Genomic DNA, 11,232 nt, shown 5'->3' on the forward strand with positions numbered 1-11,232 from the left:
ACCTATCCACGTCATCATTTACCCAGAATGCTTTGTGTGTAAATAAAATGGCTCTGTCCATGTTAAAATATATTTTTTAAAATTATAAAAACAGCCAACAGTATTTTTAGTCTTTATTTTACAGTTAAAATATATGTTTATCAAATAAAAATCTAATGTTACAACTAATCCTGGATCCCTTTAAGCGACCCTTCTCAGACAAATGCCTCTATGTCTTCAACTGAAAAGGCCCCACTGTTCTGATGAACCAGAGCAGAACCACAGAACGTGGACCTGAACCGGTGAAACACCAGGACCAGATGGAGACCTGTTCCGACTCGTCATCGTGTCATCACTGAAGGGACAGGAAGGAGAGCGAGTGCCCTCAGAGTAAACAAATAAACCTGACTGATGTCATCTACGACATGCAAACACTGTCACATCAGACATTTGACAAACAAAAAAACATCTCCACCACGCCCCACGATGGGTTTTTAAACATTTAAATTAATGGAAGGGTCTAAAGGTTAAAGTAACTAACATTTCCAACTATAATAATTAAACTGCAGGTTTAGGTTACAAATTAACTTAAAAGTATTTATTCATATATATTGCAATCATTTTTTGAGCTTAAAAAGCATTAAAAATCTAATTATCAATAACCTGTGTATAATATTACCCACTCCCCCCACTTTATGGGTGATTTTTAGGGTTAAATTTCTAGTATTATACATAAATAAATACAGTAAGTACATTCCAACTGCCTAAAGTGGAAAACAAAAACAAATATTTATAATTTTTACAAAATGTCMAACATAAATGGGCACAACAAACACTAATATTTATATTACACAACAAAAACACAGATCTTTAATCAGCAGCTCCAGGACAAAGTGAGGTTSTGTCATCACTTCCTGTYTGTGCACCTGGACCAGCTCTTCAGGTATTTATTATTGCAGGAGTCAAAAACACAGCTTCAGTTCTCCACATGAGTTAACGACACCCACAGCAGTTCTTTCTGAACATGTTCAAAACTTAGTGTGAAAATAAACATTAAATTATTTAAATATGTCACCTTCTGACAGCCAGACCTCCCAGCAGCTTGTAGCGCAGAGACTCAGCCTGAGCGATGGCACAAAGACCACGCGTGGCCACCTTTTCAGCATACAACTAAAACACAGATACATTTATTATTGTTTACTACGGAACATGTGTGAGGAGTCTGAATCAAAGTTTGTTTGTTTGATTTTACTTAATTCAACATCAAACTACAAATCAGARCCCAAGCTGTCTTTAGACCCACACCTGAAGTAAAGACTGATAATAAAAATGCACATTTGCAACATTTTTCTACCCTTCTCAGACAAATGCCTCGGTGTCTTCAGGTTCAATAGACTTCCTGACCCGAGGAACCAGGGCAGAACCATAAAACATGGTTCTGAACCAGCAACCTTCAGGGCCAGGTTTAGTCCTGTTCCGTCTCGTCATCTGATCATCACTGAAGGGAATCTGAGCTCAGGGATTAACATCCAGTCTGATCCGTACAAAATAAAACTACTTCTGACATGAAGTGAGTAACTGGTTACAGAAAGGACTAGTTCTGGTTAAATAAAGTGAAATAGTTTTAATTAATCACTGATTTAGTTCTCCCTGATGTAAAAACACAAAGCAGGATCAAAGAGCACTCGTCTTACCTCCACGCTGCCCTCAGGGAACCCAAACCTCTTCTGAACCACAGCGGTCAGCTCTCTGATCCGACGGCCCTTCTCTCCCAGAACATTCTGGGTTCTGCAGAAGACAGAAACATTTTGGGTTACACCCACAGTGGTCCAGAACATCCAGAATAACAGTTCTGTCAAGGCTCATTCCTATCTGTTGTCAAAACAGCACTAAAGTTTAACAACTCCTGCAGCAGGATCAGAAAATATTAACTTAAGAAACTAAACTGTGTTTCAGCTCGAGCAGCAGTTTGTTGGAGGTTCACATCGTCTACCTTTCACCAGCTTCAAGTGCCGGTGACATCATGCCTATCCATCGAATACACAAAGTCAAAGAAAACACGTTTATATAGAAGAAACCTTGAATAAAACAGGATTTTTACCCATTTGGTCACATAAATGGCATATTTTCTTTTGAACTTGGATCAGCCAAGGTAAAACAGGAAGTGACATCAAAGGGGAACTATTTAAGAAATAACTCTCTAGTCTTTGTTTATTGAAATTATATTATTTGAACACTTGGCTCGTTTTCAACTCTTTCAGASACTCAATATAATCTAAAGAAACATCAAGATTCTTCTCTACAGTCTGTGTTGTTAACCATATAATCAATGCACATTCCCTTTTGACATCACTTCCTGTTACTTCAAATGCAAATATCTCAACTGTTCATCTCAGCAGTGTGAAATTATTTTTGCAATATGTTAATGTTATCTTTCCAAAAATGCCTTTGTGTTAAAAAAATTCATGTCACAGGCACTTTAAATTATAAACATCTGAGTTAGTAGGAAAAACAACCATTAAAGACTGTTTTAATGGTCCATTTTAAACAAGCCCAGACTAATCATGTGATTTCTGTCAAACTTTAAAGAGATATAAGTACTAACTGCTGCTCTTATACGTTGAAACAAACACTCAGCTTCTAACTGGCAAAATTACTTGTTTAGTTCTGCTCAAAAGGATTTTATATTTTACAGCAACAAACACCCTGCTGTGTCGATGAKCTGCACCAGTCAGGACTGCTGCAGRTTTTAAAAGATYTCACACAAAAACAAACAGAAGCACCAACAGTTGCTGGTGTTTGTGTGTGACCGAGCCGACGTCTTTCTGCCATCAGCGCGGAGCAGTTTTAGTCGCGACACATCCACCGGCCGTCCTCACCTCGTGGCCAGGATGATGATTTCTGTCCTGGTCGGGGTCACGCGCACCTCCACACCCGAGTATCCATCCTCAGCAAGCTCACGAGTCAGGAACTCGTTCAGCTCGGCCTTGAAGATACCGTCCGCGACAAACTGAAGGGACAAACAGATTTATTACGTTTACAATCATGGYAACAAACAAAAGAATAATGGCTTTACCCTCAGGAGAAAAACTGAAAACCACATTTACAAAGCTTTTCAAATCATACTCAGACAACTGAAGCTATTAAGAACTATAAATGTTAAACTAGCTGAGCAGCTTGTGTTGTTTATTTTTTTACTTGTAGACAGTCATGTTAGTTTACCCTGATTAACTCCAACTAAATTATAAATATATGAAACATTAAAGTGGATATTGATTGTTTTGGTTAAACAATGATGCAGTGACATCAGTAATTGTCAGTCATAGAAACTAAATTAACCTGCTGAACCCTAAATAACACAGAGGGTAATAATAAACCCATAAACATCACTTTAAACACTTTAACAGCTAAAATAAATTAAAGCTGGGCTCTTCTGCAGCTTTGAATTCACAGACCCACCGGTAGTTTTTTCTCATTATAACTAAAACGTGATTTGTTACGAGGCTTGACCCGGTTTGTGGAGCTAGCTCAACTATTTCGGAACATTTGGACAGATTTTAGTTCTGGGCCTGACGTTTTAAACCTMAAATCGGAGCTCGGGTTGGTTGAACTGCTCTTCCTGCGGACACAGAGCCATGTTAGCTTAAATATAAATGAGGACGCGGCGCMGCCAGAATCTGGGTCAATCCTCTCCGAACCGGAGCAGGACGGCCCCAGCCGACACCGGTACAATCCCGGTACACCTTCGTTACGCTCAGGATGGTGATATTTTGACAGAAACCCGCTGTCCGTAAGAGGAAAAGTGCGATAAAGCGCCGCTAACCTTCCTCTTCTTGGAGATTTGCACCGCCATCTTCCAAAAGGCCGTAGACAGGAAAGGACCCGGGAAGGACACGGAAATGCTTTTATACCAAACAGGCAAACTTCCGGTGACGTTGTCTCTAAGCTCACGCAGGGAAATGTAGTTTTTGATGCTAAATGTTTTCTGCCTTTGTTTTAGATTCATTTGTGTTGAAATATATAACAATTTTACAGTTTATTAAATAAAAAAAACACCTCAAGCTTCTGACTATATACATATAATCTTATTACATTCTCTGCGTTTTTGGTATCATTTGCAATTTCAATTTTGTCTTATTTTTGTAATATTTAATATTTTCTATAATTTTATAATTTTGCTTTTTTTATTGTCGACTCTTTAAAGTGTCAGTGGTGAAATTTCTATGTTTATTTTATGTTATACTTACCATAGAATACATATACTCTACACTAAATAAGTCCATTGCTGCTGCTCAGTGAGACTGACTCATGTTGCTCTTACTTGTGCAATAACCTAAACTGTGCAGTATATGCTATCTGCAATAYACATATTCTGAAATACATTTCTGTCATAACCACTACTATCATCGGTGAAGTACAGTACTATATGTATTTGTTATTCACCCTGCCTGCACTATTCTGTTATTTATGTTGCCCCAATTTTTTTTTTGCTATTTTGTTGTTATTTGCTGTTCAACATTTTCACTTTACGTTGTATATATTATCCTTACTTTTTTATTTATTTACATTTTACTCTTTGTGCATCTACTGCAAACTGTGAATTTCGTATTTCATATTGTCTATCTTTTATTTTCTTCTTTATATATATGTATACATAAATACATAGAGTGAGTCGAACGGTTACTTCTCATAATAAGAATTTCATTGCATTGTTGAATTTTGTTTGTATAATAAAGTTTATTAAAAAATAATAAAAGAAAAAAAAAGGCCTCTATGGTATTTACTGACTGCCTCCCTCTAGTGGCATGACAGAGAAACAACCTCACAACTAGAAATACAAGGAACTTAAAATAATAACAATAATAATAATAATAACACATCTACACAGTAAAATTCACTCTTTTTTGTTTTGTTGAGGTTTRTGAGTGTCTGAAGGGCCACACAGAGACTTCTGGGCAATGTTCAGTAGAACCTGCAGGTTTTTCGACTCTATTAATAAAAGAAAAACCTGAAGAAACCTTACTGCTGTGAGACAACAACTGTTACAAGATAATGTTTGTAATGATTTAAGTGATGCTGGATACAAACAGGCCACTAAAATAAGTGTAAAAATGTTTATAATCAGTTTAATTCACCTCTTAATTCTTTATTTCACCAGTGGGCAAAAAGAGTGAGAGTTCTGCCTTTAAACATTTCCTAGCATTTCCAGAAGATACAKGGGGCTTTTTTTAAACCAAGTTGTCAGACAACTTCCTCTGGTTATTACCTTGATACTCTTACAAAAAAAAGTCAAAAGGTTTGAAAGAATTTAAGGGTCGACTGATATTTAAGAAATGTAGTTTTGGAATATTATATTTTTGTGGTGGTTCTAATMCTGCACAAAACAAACATATTTCTAAAATAATAAGCAAGAGCACTGTACATAATTACAAATGCTAAGATGAATAATACAAATCTGAATATTTAGCTGCAAAAATGGAAAAAGAATGAACTGTAATTCCTGTCCACCAGATGGCAGCAGTTCACATCATCATTTACATCCTTTGATGCTTTTTWAAAATGATTATTTAATTGTAGGAAATGATTTAATGATGCTGTGGTGAAGAAAAAAATCTTTATTATCACATATTTGTTATTACAAAAACATTTCTGCAATCTTTTCAAACCACAATCATCCAAAGTGATTCATTATTTATTTATTTTTTTACAGTTTTTAGGAATCTTTGTGGGAAAATGAAAATCTTTCAACTACATTTCTGCACTGATTTGTTAAAATTCCAAAAATAAACAATGGAAGTTTTCTGATAGTTTAGCCTCTTTTTTTAAACAAATGCTCTCAGAATATCGTTTTTGAGAAAAGAAAAAATTGATCACCTGTGATGAGAACGTTGAAAAACAAAAGCTTAAAACAAAATGTTTATTATTTGAGTCACAGCAATTTCAATACTTAGATTTGAGTTTTTAAGACTGGAAAACTTAATTTAGCAGGTTTCAGCTACAGGAACCTGTATGGTTGCAGTTACTGGTGTGAGGAGCAGGTACTGGTCCAAGATACTGGTCTCAGCAGCAGGTACTGGTCTCAGGTGTCTGTTTGTTCCCTCCAAGCCACAGAGGTGCACTGTCGATCTTGGTGGTCTGGGCCCTGGCTTGCGTCGACTCTCCCTGCATCCCCCCTCCCTCGCTGGCTAGGCGCTTGTGGATCTCGGAGGCCATGGTGAGGAAGGCCTTTTCCACGTTATCAGAGCTCTTGGCGCTCGTCTCCAGGAAGGGGATCTTCAGAGACGAGGCCAGATCCTGAGGAGACCAGAGCACCAATCACAGCGCAGCAACGTCAGAACAAAACCAAAACCACAGAACAAGTCACTAAATTTAATATTTTATTTACAACTAAACTATTTAAACAACTGCAACAGTTTAAAATATCGCAAATAAAGTTTCTACATCCTTTTACCTGAGCAGTGGCAGCATCCACCACCTTCTTACTGACGAGGTCGGACTTGTTTCCGACCAGCAGCCTGGAGACGTTTTCACAGGCGTAACGATCAATCTCATCCAGCCACGGCTTCACGTTGTTGAAGGACTCCTGAAGGAAGAAAACACAAGAATCTTAGAGGTTAATCTGCAAGCAAACCCCCTGTCTTCAAAAGAAAAAAAAAAAAGATACGATAAAATAAAGCCACTGACCTGCTCGGTGACATCATACACAATAATGATCCCGTGTGCTCCTCTGTAGTAGCTGGAGGTGATGGTTCGAAACCTCTCCTGACCTGCTGTGTCCCACTGAGGAGGTTCAGAAATAAACTTCATCAGATGCTTTTAGGAGTCTCTGAGTTTTGTATGTTTCTTATTGAGACYCTGTGTCCTCATACGGGGACATTTCATTTTTGCCCCTCTGCACCATGATACCTATTTTTTATTTTTAAACAAGGACACATTTTTCCTCATTGTAGACACTTCCAGCACCATCTAGTGGTCATTTAAGGGAAAACAAGATGGCGGGGATCTCAGTAAAGAGTTTCTACTGCAACTCTCATCAGAAAAATGGGAAAGGTAAAAACTTCAAATCATGTTTCATGTTTAAAGTAGTCCATGCACAGTTACATCTTTAGTTTCATAAAGCATACGACTTTACCTAACTGCTGCAGTTGTAGTGAAATACAATATTAGTATAGAACAAGTCCTCACTTGAGGACAGTGGGACTATATTTTGTAATGATTGTGCCGTGMAGTTGGATAAACCTGGGAATGTATAGAAGAGTTCACAAATGCAAATAGTTAATGCAAGTAGTTCATTTGTTCAACTAGTTAATTATAGAGGATGTTCTGGTCAAATGCTCTGCGACTTCATGCCTTTGTGTCATGTAATTCCTTAAAGTGAGGATCAGTCTGAAAGTTGTCACTGATTAGTTTTCCTTCTTTCTTTTTTTTTTTGCTTGCTAGTCCTGGTTCACACTCCTTATTGGTGGTAGCGGTAATGCACCAAATGATGATTGCAAATCGCCAAAAAAAAAATAAATAAATAAATAAAAAAAACAGCAACAACAGCTAGAAGAAGAAGTTGTCACTGATGACGATCAACAGCTGATGTGTTGCCAAAATAACCAGGAAAATGGTTCCCCTAGAAATATCATCATAAAGCTTCTCAAGTTTTGCTCAGGTATTCCTCAACAAACGTGACATTTTAGACCTAGTGTCCTCATACGAGGACATTAATTTTTTTTGCAAAAAACAACTTCATGTCCCATGACAGTCTAGTTATTGTACTTATCAAGACCTACCAATCCCATGTAGCTTTGAGAAAGAAAATAAAATACACATCAAACAAAAGCTTGAGTCTCAGGAGGTTAATAAAACTGTGCAACAGCTTTTCTCTTGAAAACATCAGTGAGCCATGAGCTGGATCTGGATTCTTGCATCATAGAGTAGAAAACATGTCCAGGTCTAAAAATTGTAAAGATAATCTGAACGATGACCRAAAAACTGTTTCTAATCTGCCTGTCTTCATTTCTAACGTTCAATTCAGCAGATTAAATCATAAACATTGGGTCACTGCTAATGCAGTCCGAGGGCAATGAAATACGGTGCACAGCCTAAGAAATGGACCTTAATCTTCATAAACTGGTCATTCAAACAACAGCTTCCTGCTCACTTGGTTTTAAACACTCATGTGACCCTCAGAGGAAATTTCTACTTAATTTATTTATTAATTAAGTCAGACAGCACGATAAACTCACAATCTGCAGCTTGACAGTCTTTCCATTCATGTCGATGGTCCTGATCTTGAAGTCCACTCCGATGGTGGAGATATAGCTCTCAGTGTAGGTGTCATCCTGCACCAAGTGGATCACTGTTACACTTTAAAATACAGCATCTTTAAAACAATAACAATAAAAAATAGTTTTAAACATCTCTACCGCAAAGCGCAGCAGCAGGCAGGACTTTCCAACTCCAGAGTCACCAATCAGAAGCAGTTTGAACAGAAAATCACTAAAACAACACAAGAAGTGAAACGGATACTTTAAAACCAAACCAAAGATGTTCAGGATGTTTGAGACTACATTACCCATCATCCACGTTCAATTCAAACATTCTTTATTGATCCCAGAGGGAAATTAGATGTAGTAACTCATTTAACTAAAGAGTTGCTGTAGATGGTGATGGCTGTGGGCAGGTTAAGATCCTCCGTATTGGTCTGCATTACAACCAAACTGAAGAAGCCTCCACCTGAAGACACCTTTTTTTTAAAAAACAATCTCATGAAGAGGAAAAGCATCCCAGTAGGGCAGGGCTATTCTTGACCTGGGGGCCACAGTTACTGCAGGCCTACAGCTGAGGGGCCAAACATCCAGCAATCAAAGTCATTGCGTAATTAAACCAAGTATTACAAAGATCTGTTACCTTTAAAATAGTTTATTTTAATGCATTTAATCATGAATACAACATACAGAACCCTATGAAAGTAGTGATAATTAAACAACAAAAACAAAAAGAACACATGCCTCCTATTTAACACAAATAATATTTTAACATCTCTGACTTGCCAAAATTTTAAAGCAATTTTATTTTCACTTTCATAGTTTTATCTTCAAATGGTTGTAATTTTAACTGTCTTTATTGTTCATAGAAATGTTTTTTACCAGCTTGTAGCCAAGATTCTGATGTTTCTGTAGATACCAAACATGTATGCTGTATGTCCAGCTAAAAGAACTTAAAGTAATTAAAGTAGAAAACCAGGGGTTTAGGCTTAGGAGATGAACGAACCAATTGGTGGGCCGAACTTTGGTCACTTGCGGGCAGGATGTGGCCCGCGAACCACCAGTTGAATAGCCCTGCTGTAGGGCTTCTTCGACTTCCTGTGACCACTTTCTCTTAGTTCTTGTAGTTACATATTGTCTCTGAACAAGTGGTTTATATTCTGGGCAGAGAAAAACAAGGTTGTGATCTGAATTACCCAGAGGAGGTCTTGCTTTGGAGATATATGAATCCTTAACATTTGTGTAAAGCATGAAGCCAACATGGGCCTAGAGATCCAACGACAATGAAACTAAAATCGTTTCTGATGATCAGGTAGCCTGGTTAAAACCAAACCCTTGTTCTTTGCTTTGCTTCGTACGGAGGATCTGGACTCGCCCTGATTGGCTCAGGTAAAATTCTCCTGAAGAAATCCTTGTCTATGGGAGAAATCCCAGACTGAGCAGTGAAGGGAAACTAGAATTGAGCGGAACTGCGTAGGAAGGCAAGGGCCAGGCTAGTGATCAGGTGGTTTTTATGTAAATCCACAGAATCAGGGTATTTTAAATAAGAAAAACTTTAAAGCCTTTTGTTTCAGTAAAAGTTCTGATGGTTGTAGATCAGTTTTATTTGGAGGATTGGAGAATAAAGATGCTGAAGTAACAAAAAGAGGAGTTCAGACTGTTACACATAGTTTTCCACTTTAAAGAGCAACAGAAAGGAGAACTTACTATTCAGGGTTCATGGTCGGCGAGGTCGCTCCGCTCAGCAAAATTAAACAGTTTTTCTACAACTGGACAAACATAAAATCGTATAAACTGTTTGGATCTCGTCTGACGAGCCGGCCCTTCAGAAGAAGAAAGGTAGGTTTGTGCCTCAGGAGCTGATGGCTTCACCTTCATTATTTATTGATGAGGTTCAGCTCGGGTTACACAGAGGACAGCACCTGGAGCCACCTGACCACTGCATGTCACCTGATCAGATGCAGCAACAAACAGGAAGTGGTTCACCCAGAAATGTTAGAGAAGATGGTTTCATCAGATTTAAGAGAGGAAACCCAGACCACCCTCTCCTCATGAGGTGATGTTTGAAGCACCAATAAATCAAGAACTTCTGTTGCTTCTCATCAGACAAAAACAAAAACATAATTTGCAAATATTGAAAAATTAATGTGGCATTTCGTTTTTTTCTTTCTCATCCATCAATTGTTTGGTTTTCGGTAGGAGGTGCACCTGGACCAGTTCTGCTGTGTTTGTCTGTGTCTCTTTCCTGTCCTCCAATCAGCCGGTCGAGGCAGATGGTCTCCTGTCCTGAGCCTGGTTCTGCTGGAGGTTTCTTCCTGTTTAGCAGGGAGTTTTTCCTCTCCACCGTTTGCTCAGGATGGGAGACTGTGATGAAGTGATTCAACACAATCTGCTGGTTTCTTCTTCAGATTGTTCTTTTTATGTACAGTGCCCTGAGACAACGAATGTTGTGACTTGGCTCTATAGAAATAAACTGAATTGAATTGTATTTTCCTTTACTACTGGCTCTATTTTATCTTTCTTAACTAAAATGCAGGGGTTTATAGTAACTAAGTACATTTGTTACAGTACTAAAGTAGTTTTTTTGAGGATTTGCAATTTTACCAATAATATTTTTAAACAGCTACTTTTACTTTCATTTTGTTACATTTTTAAATCTAAAAATGATACTTATACTTTAAACTGTAACACCTAGTTAATTGTTACAAATTAAATATGTTGGAACTCATCATGAAAGAAGATACAGTATTTCTGCTCTGATAAAATGAAGTGTTGAATTTACTCAAAGTTATTTCATCTGGCTCCACTAAGCCAAGTTAAGTAAACTGAGCAAAAATATACAAATATCACTCAATTTACTCAACCTGGCTTAATATAGCTAGTTTGGTTCAATAAATTCAACAGTTTTTTCTTAGAAAGTGCGTAAAAGTACTTTTACGTCCCCAATTTTTGTGAACAGTTTTATGACTTACTTGAGTAGTTTTCTCATCAGTGAAAT

General features: G+C 37.6%; 2 protein-coding genes across 2 annotated transcripts in view; both read right to left on the reverse strand.

Moving 5' to 3' along the window:
- Positions 1-3,886, reverse strand: part of rps3 (ribosomal protein S3) — a 5,515-nt gene extending 1,629 nt beyond the window's left edge. Inside the window, exons 1-4 of the mRNA XM_014025157.1 lie at positions 3,803-3,886; positions 2,859-2,989; positions 1,674-1,767; positions 1,055-1,149 (exon numbers count right to left, since the gene is read on the reverse strand). Of these exons, the coding sequence (XP_013880611.1) occupies positions 1,055-1,149; positions 1,674-1,767; positions 2,859-2,989; positions 3,803-3,832 (350 nt within the window). The 5' untranslated portion in view covers positions 3,833-3,886. The remainder of the gene's footprint in view (positions 1-1,054; positions 1,150-1,673; positions 1,768-2,858; positions 2,990-3,802) is intronic.
- A 1,719-nt stretch (positions 3,887-5,605) lies between these two features.
- On the reverse strand, positions 5,606-10,049 carry LOC106529680 (ras-related protein Rab-1B). Its single transcript, XM_014025159.1, has 6 exons — positions 9,942-10,049; positions 8,394-8,466; positions 8,214-8,309; positions 6,664-6,759; positions 6,431-6,562; positions 5,606-6,273 (listed from the first exon to the last, which is right to left on the reverse strand). The coding sequence occupies exons 1-6, from the start codon at positions 9,953-9,955 to the stop codon at positions 6,040-6,042; spliced, it is 645 nt and encodes a 214-aa protein (XP_013880613.1). The 5' UTR covers positions 9,956-10,049; the 3' UTR covers positions 5,606-6,039.
- Between the last annotated feature and the right edge of the window lie 1,183 nt (positions 10,050-11,232).

This window comes from Austrofundulus limnaeus, unplaced genomic scaffold (assembly GCF_001266775.1).
Source record: "Austrofundulus limnaeus strain Quisiro unplaced genomic scaffold, Austrofundulus_limnaeus-1.0 Scaffold458, whole genome shotgun sequence".
Taxonomy (NCBI): Eukaryota; Metazoa; Chordata; class Actinopteri; order Cyprinodontiformes; family Rivulidae; genus Austrofundulus; species Austrofundulus limnaeus.